Source organism: Zingiber officinale, chromosome 6B, assembly GCF_018446385.1.
Source record: "Zingiber officinale cultivar Zhangliang chromosome 6B, Zo_v1.1, whole genome shotgun sequence".
Classification (NCBI taxonomy): Eukaryota; Viridiplantae; Streptophyta; class Magnoliopsida; order Zingiberales; family Zingiberaceae; genus Zingiber; species Zingiber officinale.
This window is the reverse complement of record NC_055996.1, coordinates 129,166,002-129,183,592: the sequence shown is the minus strand read 5'-3', so window position 1 is coordinate 129,183,592 and position 17,591 is coordinate 129,166,002. Positions and strand designations below refer to the sequence as shown.

The window sequence follows — 17,591 nt, the reverse complement described above, 5'->3', positions numbered from 1 at the left end:
AACAAAAAGTAAAGTTATACCGACAAGAAGATTGAAAGACAAAGCTTGTGGTCGGCACTTCCGGGCAATGTGGCTTGCTGAATTAACGAAGACGTGTAGCTCAAATTGCTTGCAGAACAGAGTTTTGGTTGATCAGAAAGTTGTTGTCGCCTCTGTCTTCGAGCCTGGTTTTATAGGTGGACTGAGGTTCGGTCGACCGATCCCTCTGTTCGGTCGACCGAACCAGCTCCGATCACCCACAGCTGGAATCTGACGCTGGCTCGTAAATTCTGCATTAACTGGCCTTCAATGGTTCGGTCGACCGAACCCTTTTATCGGTCGACCGAACAAGCTTTTACCTTGTTCGTCGAAGTCTGCCAGAATCTTGAATTAATGGGCGATTAATGTTGATTGGATAAGTCGATCGATCCCCAGGTTCAGTCGACCGATCAGCTTATTTCCTTTGCTTGCTGATCGGTGCTGACGAGCTGGCTTTGCTGAGTCATCAAGTTCGGTCGACCGATCTTACTATTCGGTCGACCGATCAAGCTTTGATCGAACTTTGACTTTAATCTGTTCTGAACTGTTTGCTTTCAGTTATGCTCATGTTCGGTCGACTGAACCGCTGGTTTGGTCGACCGATCCAGTCTGTCCTGCAACACAGTGTTAGAACAAAAACTTCCTGCAACACAGATGTTAGCACACAGTATAATAATGAATAAAAGACAGCATAATGAGTAATATAAAAGACAGCAATAGAACTGTCTTGATCTCAACTTGGAAACCTTCTCGGTTTCTTTAGTTAGATCAGCGACCTAAGGTTGTTCCCTCCGGGAACCCGACCTCACTGTCGCTCCTCCAGTTTGCTTACCTCAACCTACTTGCCAAACTTTTATCCTCCAGATCTAGTTTGGACTTCTCACTCAGCCTTGATCGGCTCCCCAGGACTTTTCCTTTGATCTTCGGTCCTTCAGACCTCTCGATCACACTGCCAAGCTTCGTCTCCCCTCGACCTACTTGGACTTTCACCTGGGTTCCACAATCTGCTAAGATTTCTCCTGCCTAGCCTCCAACTAGGTCTTTCCCGGTTGAGTAAACATTCTGCACACTCAGTAAACTTGTTAGATCATAACAAGATTTAACTTGAACCTTTGACAACATCAAAACTCAGGTTTGATTCTGGTGCATCTTGCACCAACAAAAGTTTCTCCCTTTGATCCCCCAAAGTTTTATGGTAGAAAGGATTTTCCAACACAAAATTTTAGTAGCATGCATATTTGATCTAAAATTCACTTATGTCTTAACCGAGTGGGAAGAGACCGACTCAAAAATAATAAAAAATATATTAACCAAACAAGAATATCTTAAAATTCTAGAAGGTAATTAAATGATATATATTATGATTAGACTTTCATTGCTTTTACAATTTAATAACATAGATTTTTTTAGGGAAATACTATCTTGTTGATGCTGGATTCATGTTGAAAAGTGGTTTTATTATACTATATTGAGGAGAACGTTATCATTTGAAAGAATATAGCTGTAATCCACCAAGAAATGCTTGAGAGTTATTTAATCTTCGATATTCGTCTTTGGCAATGCAATTGAAAGAACTTTTGGAGTCCTTAAGAAGAGATTTTATATTATAGAAAGTTCAACAAAGTCAAATTATGACATTGAAACTCAAAAAGAAATTATTCTTTGTTATTGTATTTTATATAATTATTTGATTAATGTTGATTTAGATGAGGGATTGCTTGCAGAGGTTGATGCTGAACTTAATAATAATAGTGAACATCAAGAGGAAAATTATAGTAATAGAGATGACCATGAAAAAGTAAGAAGGGGAGAATTGCTTAGAGATTCCATAGCTACGACTACATGGTTAGATTATAATATGTGTTATTTATGTTTATTTGTTTATCTTATGATTTTGGACAAATTCTCTTATAATTGGATGATTGTGAATGCTAATTTTAATTTATTATGTTACTTTGAATTTTTTATCATATGGTTCAATATGTGATTGTGTGTTTTGATTGTTATTATATTTTTGTTCTTAAGGATGCTAAAAAAGAAAGACTTACAAAGTGAAAATGTAAATGCGACTAAGGCGAATAATTAGTGTGTTTGGAATAAAGTAATGGATGATGCTCTTATTGATGCATATTTGAACCAACATAATATGAGCAATAGAGTTGGTGAAACCCTTACTACACATGCATTTGAAAATATTATGAATGAATGGAAAGCAAAATTTCTCAACAAATCTATCGATATAGACAAGATTCAAAATCGCATGAAACATATTAAAATAGACTGATTTTCATGTTATGATCTATTAAGAATGGTATAAGTGATTTTGCATGGGATCCCACCACAGAAATGTTCAATGTTGAACTTGAAGTTTGGTGACAACTAATTGAGGTGTGTTTCATGATATGCATTTGAAAACTATATTTGATTTTCTCTTGTGATATTATCTATGAATGAATGTTTGATGCAATTATATTGTAACTTGTAGTTAAAACCAGAAGTTATCGAATGGAAGAGCAAGCCTATTGTAAATTATGGGAAGTTAGTTCAATTATATGGGAAAGATAGGGCTACAGGACAACTGAAATTGTGTCAAAAATGTGAAAGAGAAAAGCTATCATGGAAGGGGAGAATAATGTTGGTGAAAATCATTTTAAAACCATTGATAAAGTTGATTTTATGATATGTCAACCGGAAATCTATTTGGATAATTCAAATGTAGTTATAATGAGGATGCCCAAATTCCAACTCCTAGTTCTGAACCAATTAAATCTCAAGCTAACTCTTTTGTTGGAGCATCATCCAAGAACAAGAATGTAAAGAAAGGTAAAGTTGATGATGATGATATGAACAATGCAATTAAACAAGTAGCTCAAGTCATTTTGAGTTCAACATCTGAAATGGTTAAGTCAAATGAACTTTCTATTTCTGCGATTGAAGTGTGGAGTTTGTTGAGTTAATTATGTGTTAAGCAATATAAAATTTTTACATGTTATTTGTATGTTGTTCAATGCCTAAAAATGTTGAGAGCTTTATATTGGAGCAATCTCGATGGTCCGTACGAGCATATGTTATGGTGTTTGGGCAAAAGGTTTAAGTTAGATTAACCCTTATATTTGATATGTGTATATGAGTGTACATATTTGCAGGATACACATATGACTCAGCTTGATGGCTTCGGGTCCGGTGAAGGATGGAGCATCCGAGGGACCGTGGACAAGGCAGCAAGGACGAGGACTGAGGGAAGCGATTTTGAGGCATACGTGAAGGATGCCATTGGGGACGAGTCTCGGGCTTGGATGCATCCGAGGGACGAAAGCCAAAGGAAGTAAGTTTGAAGGCTAGAGGTCAAGGTTGCAAAGAAGGGTCAAGTGAGTCGTGACGGTACGAGTGCATGAGAGATTGTACTCAGGGTAAAATCCTAGGTTTAGGGTTTTACTGTAGCAGTTACTGTAGTAGTCGACTGGTGTAGTCGACTGGGAGCGAACAGAATATTTCTGTTTGCTCGACCAGTGTGGAACAGTCGATTGATACTTTTACCAGTCGACTGGTATCAAGCCGTTGGGATGTACGGTCGAATTTCCACAGAGGGCAGTCGACTGATGGTTTTATCAGCCGACTAGTAGGCAAAGTTTTTCAACTCGCGTCCTATATAACAAAGCCTTGGGAGCTTGGTTAAGGTTGACAAAATAGAGGTGATTAACCCATATTAGTAGTCTACCTATGCCCTAGCATCAAAAGAGTTCTTGTGAGAGTTGTGGCGAGGTTTCTCCACCCACAAGGAGGTTTGAGCTAGCCGGAGTTTACCGAGGAATTATCCACCGACGGATCGAGATCGTCCACCTTACGGACAACCGTGGAGTAGAAGCTTTATCTCTGAACCACGTAAATCGATGTGTATTGATTTGCATTTCTTGTCTTGTATTTAGATTAACTTTCTACTTGTTTGTTTGTATTTCCGCTGCATAACTAACAAGTGTAGGAAGAAGCTATCGATTTGGGGGTGTCGTTCATTCAATCCCCCTTTCTAGCAGACCACCGATCCCCTACACTTTACTTGGATGTTCTTATAAATATCACAAAAACTTGTTATGCCAATGATGGATGGAGAGAATCCCCTGCATGGTTTGTTGCTTGTTATATGATATATAATTGGATTATTATATTTGGATGCTATGCATTATACATTTGAATGCTATGTACTTGAATACTTTTATATATTTGTTAGATTATTATTATTTAATGTAAGACTTGTTACTTGATGAATATTAGAGTGGAACGGATATTGCCTTTAAGATGATACATTTTTTACTTTACTTTTTTTAGTTGCTAAATTAAGTGAGGGATCTAGAGCTTGCAAAGTGCATTGAAACTTGGCAGAAAATTAAATTGATAATATTTTTTTATGGGAACTAATTCAGAGTGTGATCTCATATCTAAGTTCAGTGAATATTATTGAAGAGGGGAATAGTTAACAACAATTTTTTAATTGTAATTCTCTCCTACATAGTTGCAAGATGATTTGAAACACCAATAATTTTTTTTTTATACTAAATAGATGATGAATCGATAAAGAGCTTTGATAACTTGTTTTATTATTAGTAGGATTCTGAATGTTATTGAGGTATAATAAAAGTGAATATAAAAGGGTCAGGAATACTGTGAAATTATTCATTTAAAATAAGTAAAAAATAAAATTTATGAATTGAATAAAGTAATAATTTTTTCTCCAAATAAATAAATCAATTGATGATTTATTAATTAAATGGTAATATAAAAGCATTTTTTTTAAAAATAACTAATTTAAATGGTAATATAAAAGAATTTTAACTTTTTTTCAAAAAAATATCTAATTTGTATTTATAAAATAAATATTAATATTAAAAAAAAATCAATGTCTAATTTTTTTAAAAAATATTTTTATAATTTTATATATTTAACTTTTATTTTTTTCATTTCCTCCCAATAATATATTATCTTAATAAATCTTCTCTCCCCTTTGAATAATGAGAACATACGTACTTCTATTTTTTTTTCTCTGCTTCCCTTCCTTTCATCACTTTTCCTTTTCTCTTTCTCTTCCCTTTTCCCATCCAAATGAACTCGGATGGAGTGTCCTTTTATAAAAAATAAAAAAATATTAAAGTGATACGCCTTCATGATTTAGAAAAAATGGAGGATCTTTTTTATTTTTACCTCTTTTTTCCTTTTTAATTTAAACATTCTTATTTTTTTAAAATTGCAATTGTTTTCTTGTGTTTACATATTTTTAAGACAAAAAACATATTTTGATAATTTTTAATAATATAATACCCTTATAAAGGAAATAAAATGTGGCTTTTTTATTTTTACTAAAATATCTTCACTCAAAAACACAAATACGCCTAAATATTAAACCATGTAAATAAAGTATTAAAATTATCAAATTATATATGATAATTTTAAAATGATAAAATCATGTACTCATTGATTTTAAAAAAAAACAATTGAATCATTTTTTCATTTAAAATCAGCCGACCGACATGTTCTACCAGTCGAATTGATTTCTCTATGTTAAAATTTTAAGTAAATCAATTGACTAATTTTTTTTTATCAAAATTGATTTTGGGTAAAATTGTTTGATAGACCAAACAACTTTAGATTAACATGAAATTAGTTCATACGTATTCAACTAGTTCTCTTGATTATATCCATCTCCTCAAACCTCAATTTGATGCAATATATTGAAAGTAATATTTTTTGAACATGAATTAAATTTTTTGAATATATTCATGTTCAAAAAATCACTGCTCTTAATATATTAGGTCAAAATGATGTGTTAAAGGTATGAATATAATTAGAAAAACTAACCGAACATATATGTGTTAGTTTATTATCAATCCGAGGTCGTTTAGTCCATCAATAAATTTTGGACAAAATTAGCTAATGGACTAAATATCCTTGAATTGACATAAAACTAGCTCCTATGTATTTGTCCAGTTCTCCTGATTATATTTATATATTAAAATAGTAATTTGACCAAATATATTAAAAGCAGTGATTTTTTAAATAAAAATTAATTTTTTTAAACATATTCATGTTTAAAAAAATCACCACCCTCAATATATTGTATCAAATTAATATTTGAGGGCATGAATATAATCAGGAGAATTTGACGAACATATAGGGGCTAGTTTCATATCAATCCGAGGTCGTTTAGTCCATTAGTTGATTTTGGGTAAAATCGGCTAATAAACCAAACATCCTCGGATTGGCATGAAACTAATTCCTATGTGTTCATCTAGTTCTCCTGATTATATCCATGCCCTTAAATATCAATTTAACCCAATATATTGAGAGCAGTGATTTTTTGAACACAAATTATATTTTTTGAATATATTTGTGTTTAAAAAATCATCGCTCTCGATATATTTGATCAAATTGATATTTGAGGTCATGAATATAATCAGGAGAACTAGACGAATACATAGAAAGTTGTTTCATGTCAATCCGAGGATGTTTGATCCATAAGCCGATTTTGCCTAAAATCAACTGATACACCAAAGGACTTCGAATTGACATGAAACAAACTTCTATGTGTTCTTCTAATTTTTCTGATTATATCTATGCTCTTAAATATTAATTTGACCTAATGTATTAAGAGCAGTGATTTTTTGAACATAAATGTGTTCAAAAAATTTAATCCGTGTTCAAAAAATTACTGCTCTTAATATATTGGGTCAAATTGATATTTCAAGGCATGAATATAATTAAGAGAATTAAACAAACACATGAGAGCTAGTTTTATGTCAATTCGAGGATATTTGGTCTATTATCTTTTGATGTAGTAATGATGAGAGGCCCTACCCTGCTGCCACGGAGAGGTCAAAGGAGGTTAAAGTCAAGATGGTCAACGCGTATAGGGCATCGACCGGTCGAGTGAAGCATTCCCCGATCGAGAGGAAGAATTCGATCCACCATCGCCATCGACACAGGGAGCATTCAAACAATCAACGCTCAAGGGAGAACGACGCGTAGAAGCCAAGTCGAGCGGCTCCTCCACTCGGCCGAGCAGCAGACTCAACACCAGTCGAGCATGCAGACAGTGGACTTTCGGCCGAGCGGCCATCCCACTCGGCCCAGCAACATGTCACGAGGACAGTGGACTTCCGGCCGAGCGGCTATCCCGCTCGGCTCGACATCAGACAATACTTGGATAGTGGACTTTCAACTGAGCGGCTATCTCGCTCGACGCAACAGCAGACAATATATGGACAGTAGAATTCCGACCGAGCAACTATTTTGCTCGGCCAAGCAACAAACACAATAGGCTATCTTTTGATATCCTTTTGGGAGCTAGTGTCGTTGACAGGCGGCATGGTCAGACATAGGATCGTACGACGCAAGCTTTCACTGTCACTTCAAAAATATGCTCGGCCCGTTAAGGTACTGTGTCAGGGACACTTTACTAATACGTCTTTTCAGGGAAAGCTTTGAGATATGTGTCTGCCTTAGGAAGCGTGCACGCACGTTACCGAAGCTCTATAAAAAGGGGGGGGTCCAAACATCGGTGGAGGTATGCGATATTTTACTGTTACACTATAGTTCTTGTTGCTTCGCTTACTGCTTCTTCTTTTTCTTCGCCGGAGACTGACTTGAGTATCGGAGGGCCATCACCGGGGACCCCTTCTCTGGCTCGGCACTGACGCTGCTTGTGTTGCAGGACCGGAGCAAAGTCCATAGGAGGTCAGCAGGAGCATCACATCCCCAGCATCCATCTCATCGACTTTCGGACAAGATCAAGCTTGTTTTGCCCCAAACTAGCTAGATGATGAACCAAACAATCTCGAATTGACATGAAACTAGCTTTTATGTATTCGTTTAGTTCTCATGATTATATTCATGCTCTTAAATATCAATTTGACTAAATATATTAAGAGCAGTGATTTTTTGAACACAAATTAAATTTTTTGAACACATTCATGTTCAAAAAATCACTGCTCTTAATACATTATGTCAAATTAATATTTGATGCATGGATATAATTAGAAAAATTAGACGAACATATAGAAGTTTATTTCATGTCAATATGAGGAAATTAAATTCTCTGTCCCCAAATCTCCCTGTCCCCGTGTCCCACACATCGTCCCAGCCCACCGTCGGCGGCCTCCGGTCGCCGCCCCGATCAATACTATAACTCTTAGGGAAGGTGAACCCAAGGGGATCGCCATCGGCACGATCGACGCCGAAATCCGGCCGGATCAGAGCAGGGGCTTAGATCGACGGTAGAGGAAAGTTTGCTCAGATCCGGCCGGATTCCGGCCCCGATCGTGCAGATGGCGACCCCCTTGGGTTCAGCTTCCCCAAGGGTTATAGTATTGATCAGGGCAGCGACCGGAGGCCACCGGCAGTGGGCTGGGGTGATGAGTGGGACAGGGGACAAGTGATATTGGGGACAGAGGATTTGAACTCTAATATGAGGTCATTTGATCCATCAGTCGATTTTAGGTAAAACCGGCTGATGGATTAAACATTCTTAGATTGACATGAAACTACTTTCTATGTATTTATCTAGTTCTCTTGATTATATCTATGATCTCAAATGTTAATTTGATCTAATATATTGAGAGTATTAATTTTTTGAACATGAATGTGTTCAAAAAATATAATTCGTGTTCAAAAAATCATTGCTCTCAATATATATGATCAAATTGATATTTGAGAATATGAATATAATCAAGAGAATTAGACGAATACATAGGAATTAGTTTCATATCCATCCGAAAACGTTTAGTTCATCAGCTAATTTTGCCCAAAGTTGATTTATGGAACAAACGACAATAGATTGACATGAAACAATTCTTATATGTTCGTCAAAATAAATCAATCGATTGATTTTTTTTAAATCAGTTAATTAATTTATTTAAAATTTTAAAATTTTGATATAGGAAGAAATTAATTTGAATGATAAAAAAATATCTCAATCGGTTAATTTTTAAATAAAAAATTGATCCAACTATTTATTTTTATCAGTGGATAAGAAATGGATACGTGATTTAATTATTTTAAAACTTTCGATAATTTGATACTTTACCTGCGGGTAAAAAAAACATATTTTCTTTTTTAGTGTTCGAGGCGGTTCGCTCTTCAATTTAGGGAAATAAACCCGGTCGAATCGCAATTGGTGCATCTTGTAACGACCAGTCTCGCCTCCTCGTTCGCTGGCTTCGCGGAGGAATGAGAAGGGGAATGATCCCAAGCGCCGATCGGAGATTCAGAAAGGAGAGTGAGTGAAGACTGAGGAGGACTCGATTGGATTTCCTGTTCGTCTTTTCTATGTGCGACGGCGATGTCCCACGAGAGACCCTCCACCTCTCCGGCCGCTTCCCTCACTGCCGACGAAAACAACCTGTAAACCCTCAGCGATCCCTAATTCCGTCCCGCATGTGTAATTGATTAAGTGCCCGATTTTCTAGTCTTGTCTCCGTTTATCCCATGATCCATTTAGGGTCATGTTGTTGGACGTTACGAAGAGAGAATTTCCCCCTACACTGTTAATTTTCTGTTTTGTATATATATTCTTGTTTGATTGCTTGCTTTACAGATTTTTTTTTTTTAACTAGAAATTTACATGGGTGCTGAAATATCAATTTTTTACTTTGGAAGACCTTAGGTGTTGTGGAAGTGTGTTTTTTGGAGAGTTTAAGTTGTTAATCAAGTTAAGATGAATAAGCATCTTTTTACTCGTGCGGGCTAGGGGTAGAGTTATGCAATCCTACGATGAAGGTAATCTGAATCCACCAAAAAAAAAATCCACATCTTCACTTCCAAAGAATTGATATTCTAAGTATTGAAGTTAATAAATCTATCTAACGAAGCATAAGAAAAAGGGCAATCTATCCTAGTAGTTTTTAAGAAGATGATATACCTTTTGATTTTTAGAATGTTCATTGCTACATTGAAAAAAAGGTACGAAATTATAACTATTTATTATTTCCTTTCCAAAAAGTGATTGCTCTTTCTTTTACAAATAAAAAAAAGTTTACATTGTAGATTAAACCTAACATTGCTACATTGAAGATGTGTTGACAACTTGACATAAACCTAAAAAATATTAAAAGGTATCATACAAATCATTAGAAATATAAATAAGGTACCAAGTTTTCAATGACCTAATGTGTTCCCATATATAGGTGAGATTTGGCAATCAAATACACATTTTAAACAACAAAAGGAATGACTTGGAGGATACATAATTTATCCTTTTAGTTGTTCTTGCTTTTATTTCTTCTCCAACATATATGGATTGTGAAGTACTGTGTTAACAAAAAAACAAAACACTTCAAGGTAAATCCTGACACATGGTATTCCAAGATCAGTACAGTAGGGTCACTAAGCCCAGTCTCTCCATTATGTCTCCATTTTTGGTGTTGTATGGCTCTAAAGAACTAGCTTCACGAGTATGGAACCATTATTTCTTTTTCAATGGAATTGCATCACTTGATCCTTATATATCTCTTAGATTGTGATTGCAGATTGTGGGTGATTTCTGATTATTATTTTGTTTTGGCTTTGGAGTTTACTACTTGTATTTGTTAATGGTTTTTTTCTTCTTAAATGTGTTATAGATTTCTTGACATCATACATGAAGCTCCATTATCTGGTCATCGAGAGCCTCGGAGCATCTTTGGTAGTGCTTTGTATTGTCTCCTGTTGGCAAGTATACTTTCTCCATTTTACTCAGTTTTCTCATTAATGAGCATTTTGAATCAACGTTCCAAGGAGTGAGATTTCTTTTTCATGGTCTGTTATTTTCTTTATGATAAACTATAGTGCTTCATGTTTCTTGTTTATTTTCCCACTATTGAGTATCTTTTCTATCTTTCTTTCCTTCATAGCATTAAGATACTCAGCTTCATCTCATTGTTTTAGGCAGGTTATGCTGTTGTAGCTGCAGCAGCTCCATGGATATTTATTCTTGTGCCAAAGTTAATCCCAACGCTGCTTTGTAGTTGCAATGTTCTAATTTTGATCCTTACAGGTCTAATATTTCACTTCTTTGATGCTCTTTAACTTTTTAATTTTCATGTGTTCAAACATGTTCAGTTACTTCATTTTATGTGCTTTTAGTTCTGTTCGTTTATGATTTTAGTTACAACCTTGACATATATATATAAAATCAATCCTAGTCAGTTTTAGGGAAAAGATGCATGAAAGCAATAGGGAAGATGTGATCTTGGGTGACAAGAAGCCAATTAATTAGCTAGAAGCTGAGCTGAAACAAAGTTTCTTTTTTCTTTTTTTTTTATACTTCTATATGGTGAGGGTGTTATTTATCTTACAATGCCATCATCTCTTCCTCTCTAATCTATTAAATATTAGTCATTAAATAATATATTATATGTCATAAACTAGGTGCTTCTTAATCTGCTGTACTGTTTTCTCTGCTCTGTGCTTTCTTTCTTTAGCTTATATTTGTATAACTTTGGCGTATTTCCTTTCCTGCCCAGAAAAATACATTGGTTAGTGGCTATTTAGTATTCTCATTATAACCATGTGTTTTTGACATGCTGCAGCTATGTTTCAGCAATATTGGGTGTACCAGGTTAAAAAAGTGCGCCTGCAGGTACTTCATGTTGCTTCCACTTGTACTCTCCATCTGAATTTTCTCTTTTCAAATTTCCCTTTTTTGTTATGAAGTATCATTTTAGGAATTCCATGAGAATGATGTTAGATACAAGTATCATTTTCCTGGCAAAACTGTCTCTTTGATGTATCCTTGGAAAACTGTTTGGCATGTGCAAACATGTCTACAGGCAAACAATTGGTAGGAAAGTTGTGGAAGTGGAAAACACAATAATGATATGAAACACATTTGTAGTCTCCCTAATGACACAATGTTATTCCACAGAATTACAAAATAAAATGTTTATATGCTGGCAATCTTGAATCAATTATTTCAGGTTCTTACCTAGGTTGCAATAAGACACCTCAATTTATTTTGTCGGAATCTAATGTCACAAAACTCATATAGCTACAAAGATAAGGTTGCCAACATAATCACTTTTTACAAAAAAAAATGTCATTTTGTGGACCTTGTTGGCTATATTAAGAATTTGGAAGTTTATCTGCTGAAATGCTAACACTTGCATTGGGGGTATCAAACTTTTGATGGTGAATGATCTGATACATAGTTGATATTGACTTTGTTTATTCTTATATGTTTGATAGACATATAAATCTCCTGTTGTAGTGGTCTGAATGAAGGTGATTGAACAAAGAACTTAAGAAGACATCATTTTTATTCTTTTCCCCCTGTAAGTCACTGTGTAAGAAGCATCTAATAATGGCTTATGCATGTCTTCAGGGCTATTATTCATTCAGTCAAAGATTGAAGCACATTGCTCAACTTCCTTTTGCTACCATCACCTACGGTATGTCATACCATTAGTTCACTAATTTTTTCAATGATCTATGCTGATATAGTTTCCTCCAAGGAATTGTAATTCTAACCTAATTAAATGAATATATTCAGTACTAATTTCCTGTGATCACTGGAAGAGATGGTGCTTGCCATACAGCCGTTGATCAAGGAAAGGAAGAGAATGTGGTTACTTAAATTACAAAGCTCTGCATTCTAGATTGAGAATTCACCATTTATATTTCCCTTGAATTTAGAGACAAATTTTTTTCCCTTATTTATGCTAAAAGTCAATTATCTATTTAGTCTGTATACATTTTTCTACTCAATGACTTGATTAAAGCATGGAAATGAATGGAGGTGACCATCCTGTTTTTTCTTATGGAGTTTTGCCAAGCCACTTAGTAACTTACTCTCTTACATTTTTGTGGTGCAGGAAGTGCAATGATGCTACTTGTCTTAGTTTGGCAACCATATATCAAGATATTATCTGTTGTAACATTGCTGAGGTATGCCACTTGATGTCCTCAGCAACATATATCCAAGTCTTCAGGTTACTGTGTTTACCTTTTCAGGTTTCTGATAGGTGTGTACATGGTACAATTCTGATTGCTGTTATTGTTACAAAACCATTACTATGTGAATGTAAACACATAAAGATGCCTACATAATAGTGCAGAGGCTCAAACAATAATTGGCACGATGCCTTTCGTTTTATGTTTTATGTGTTTCCAATCAAGTAAATATTGCTGTGTTTTTCTAATATAAAATTGATAGTGCTTGTAATGGTCTTGCTAATTGCTTGAATCCTTTTATTCTTCCATATTTGTAGGATAGTCATGCTTGTTGAAGTCATCTGCGCTGGATGCTTTATGAGCGTATATGTTGGTCAGTACACTTATCATAGTCTGTTTTTATCTATTTTAAATAGTAATTAGATGCATTTCAATTATTGCATGGTTTGGCAAAAATTTTGTTTACAGATTTGAGATATATGATCAAGTAGTATAAAAGTGACTAGCCACTAGCGTACAACTCCATAGTAATCTTTTTTTTTTTGGTCAGCTTTTGTGCTTATCTATCTAATTATTATTCTTTAGGCACATATTCTTCAGTTTTACTTAGTTAGCTATAATGTTGTACTAACTGGACTTGGAAAAAAAAAGTTTATAAATGTAGATTATGAATCAGTAAAGAAGTTTTAAAAACTAAATGGTGCTAACATTTAATATGTTGTGATTATGGCCCTAATTCTTGTTCTAAGTGTTTCCATTGTAGGAAACAAAAAAACTAAAATTGCCACTTCTATAGCTTGGGAAGCAGAACCTAGCTAGTCATGTCTAGGGTTTTGATATGTTGTGATTACGGTCCTAATTCTGGTTCCAAGTGTTTCCATAGTAGGAACCAAAAAACCCTAAAATTGCCACTTCTATAGCTTGGGAAGCAGAACCTAGCTAGTCATGTTTCAAAACTTATACAGAACCCACTCATCCAGATCTTTCCCAAATGATTCAGGATTTTCTTGTAAGCTATGCTTACCTCTGGTCATAGGCAAAAATTTATGCTGTTGTTATTCTGTTTAGATCAGCAGAAGTGCATCATAGCATTTAAAATATATCTTTCATAGTAGTTATTCAATTTTTTTATTTGCATATTCCAGAGGAGGATTGAGAGTATCACCCAACGTAATAATGAAATTCTTCATGATAGTTTAATTTACATAAAAGATCTTGGTTTTTGCAGGCTATATCCATCAATACAATTCTTTGGATGGCCAACCTGATATTTTGAAGTCTCTTTACTCGGCATTACAACCGTCGAGTTCATTGGAGGACCGGAGGTTGAGTTTATAGTGATTGTTGATTTTAGCTTTTTTAGTCTTTTAAAGGAAACTATTGATATGATGGATCATAATTGAGTTATTTAACAACTGCATATTTGATATTTACATCTTGCTCTATGCCTAGGAAACAAAGAAAAGGATTATCAAGTTTTTTTTATTTAACACTTTTGTATTTTTAATTGTTTAAAACATTATTTTTAACAAATGAACATGACTATTTTCATAGCAGAGCAAGATTAACAAAACTTTGATGGATTAAATATAACATGACTTCTTGGAATTAGCAGTAATGCTAATCAACAGGCTATTTATAGATTATTTTGTTTCTGCATGAACTATGACTCATTTAATTATTTTGTTCTACTTACATAAATCTGTTTTAGCTGTAATGTTGTACACGCTAGTGATTGTCCTAGCATTTTTTTCAGTGTTCTTTGACACTTCATTCTCAGTATCATTGTATTTTTGGTATAATAGATATTATGATGGTGGTCGTCTTTCGGACCAACAAATGGCTTTACTCCAGTACCAACGAGAAAATCTTCATTATTTGAACGAAGAGGTAGCTACTGAATTAGCAAATTAATTATTATTCAAATATATTTAGTTTAATTGCTTTTGTATTGGCATTCTAGTTTGTATGAATTGGCTGGTAAGCATTAATATTTGTAATTTTATGAGTTGAGAGGACACGCATTATTATTTCTAGCTAATTTTTGAAAATTGTGATTTGAACTACTGAATTTTAGATGTTTTAGCGTAGTTCATTTGCATTCACATTTTTAAGAGTCTATATCAAGGTTTGAAGTATTTTTCTCTCTTGGGGTTTCAATCCTTGGCTAGAATGAGATTTGTGAATGTTGTCAATGGTGTACTGATGTGGTGCCAGTTATTGATCAGTATGAGGAATCCAGGGGAGTAGAAGAAATGGAGTAAGAATTCATGCTGAGCTTTTCATGCCTTCATATATTTTGGAGGAGCTTCCATCAATGGATTGCAAGCTGACAGAGCTGAATCCCTTCAGTGGAAGCTCTGCGAAGAAGACAGAATGCAACTCCGGTGTTTTGATCCATTATGTGTGCCTCTGGGTGGGTGAAACAATAAGTTTTGCCTATGTTAACCGACACGGAACAAAATTTTAAATTATTATCTACCATCATTTATATATGTTCCATTCTATTTTTCTCTTTGTTTGGAAATCAACTACTGTTTTATTTTGCTAACTTTTTATAACATAAAGTAGAAGTACATTGTAGATAACTTGTTAATTTACTAGATGCACTAGTGTATGAAACTACACATGTGTTGCATTGAAAAATTAGTAAAACACATTTTTGACAACCAAAATCAATATATGCCTTCTACTTGTCTATTTTAAGATACATTAAAATAATGCATGGGGGGTGAGCTAGCGAATACAAGTCGATGCCAAGTTGATTTACTTTATACATCACCTTTTTCTAAGTTCAAATATGTTTGTTGCAGGTTCTCCGATTACAAGAATGCTTAAGCAAATATCAAAGATCAGATGATGGAAATACCCCACAGGTCAGCAAATATCTACTTGATTTTTCATTTGATTACGTTGCTCCTCCATAACAGGCTTTAGGTTGGAATAAAAAGAAATGGTAATAAAACTCGTATACATCATCATGTAGTTCTCTAGTAAATCTAGGTAAACTGTGGACTGGTCAATTCTCTTCTAAAACATGACAGATCAGATTATGCAGAAGTATTTTTTTTACCTATTTTTTTTTCTAAATCCATTACCTTCTTTGTCTCTATATCTGCTTAGGTTGACCTTGCTCATTTGTTGGCTTCTCGAGATCAAGAACTTCGAGCACTGACTGCCGAGGTATGACAATATGTAATCATGTCGATTCCTAAAGCTGTTATCTTTGGTCATATTAGAACGTCTGTATTACGTAAACCCTTTTTTATTTTAAAAAAGAAAGACAGAATGCAAGTGAAATATGCAAAACTTTTTGTGCTGATATTGCTGTCATATACGTTCTTGTTTATTCACTACTTTGTTATACTTTTGATCATTAGTGGAATGCCATAATCCTGTTTATGAAAGTCTTTCCAATTTCCCTCACCAATAAGCATGTCTTGCTACCTTAATTGGATATCCGGAAGTAACTACTAGATGGGAGCATACTATATTATTGCTGTATGATTAAGTCGTCTTCTATAAGCTTTGCAGATGAATCAAGTGCATTCTGAACTCCGCCTTGCTCGTAATCTAATTGCTGAGAGAGACACCGAAGTTCAGAACATGCAAGTGACAAACAACCAGGTTCATAAGTTAAACATTGTACCTTTCAATAGACTAGAAAATGATAAATGATTATTCGAAAGGCCATCTTTCGCTTAGACTAAGCTTACTGCAGTATATCGAAGAGAACGAGAGACTAAGAGCTATACTAGGAGAATGGAGCACTCGAGCGGCTAAGGTTCATTTACTAAAACCATAGTGCCTACTTTATATTACCAGCATTTTAGTAGAATCTGCAACTAATGTGTCTGATGCAGCTCGAGAGAGCACTCGAAGCGGAGCGCTTGTCGAATATGGAACTTCAAAAGAGCATCTCGGAGCTGAGAAGCAAACCGACCGGTCAGCAGACTGATGCGCAACAAAGCTAAATTGTCACCAAAATAGGCACTGCTTACTCCTTGATTGTGTACTTGTATAGAAGGTACTTTTGGCGAAAGACATACGCCAATTAAAACTGTGGAGTTCCTAAATGGAGTTCATTGTTGGATACCAAGTGATCGATCTTTTACGCCGAGATTTGAGTCAGAGTGCTTGTAGATAAAATCGCCGATAGAAACATTGTTCTGAGAGTTTCATTCATATTTACAAGAATATCATCGTTAGCCATATTTGTGAATTAGAAGTGATTTATCTACTGATATATTAATTATCATTATCATTATTTAATCGTATGCCATCATTACTTGAAGATCTATTACATGAATTTTATTTATTGTTTATTAAGTTTAAATCACGTATATTATTTAATGGGGATGTAGATCGGTAGAGTGCTAATTTAGTCGATGACGTTAGAACCTGAATTTGGTCAGTTAGAAAATAAATTTATCTTGTTAAAAAATTAATTAAATATTATTAATAAAAAATAATTAGATATTATTTTTAAAAATTAAATATAAAAATAGGTGAGAAAGAATATAATTGATTCATAAAATATGATATTAATTGATTCTGATTGTTTATAAATCAATTATATAATATTATATTTTTGAGAATTTAAGTTTTTTTATCAAATTTATAAATAAATTTATAGATAAATAATATTTTTTAAAAATAAA

General features: G+C 34.3%; 1 protein-coding gene across 1 annotated transcript; it reads left to right on the top strand.

Moving 5' to 3' along the window:
• Positions 1-9,159: 9,159 nt before the first annotated feature.
• On the top strand, positions 9,160-17,138 carry LOC121989498 (protein FIP1-like). Its single transcript, XM_042543585.1, has 14 exons — positions 9,160-9,405; positions 10,623-10,710; positions 10,927-11,035; positions 11,571-11,620; positions 12,362-12,428; positions 12,852-12,924; positions 13,248-13,303; positions 14,159-14,255; positions 14,736-14,820; positions 15,744-15,806; positions 16,054-16,113; positions 16,465-16,557; positions 16,652-16,714; positions 16,794-17,138. The coding sequence occupies exons 1-14, from the start codon at positions 9,344-9,346 to the stop codon at positions 16,902-16,904; spliced, it is 1,077 nt and encodes a 358-aa protein (XP_042399519.1). The 5' UTR covers positions 9,160-9,343; the 3' UTR covers positions 16,905-17,138.
• The last annotated feature ends 453 nt before the right edge of the window (positions 17,139-17,591 follow it).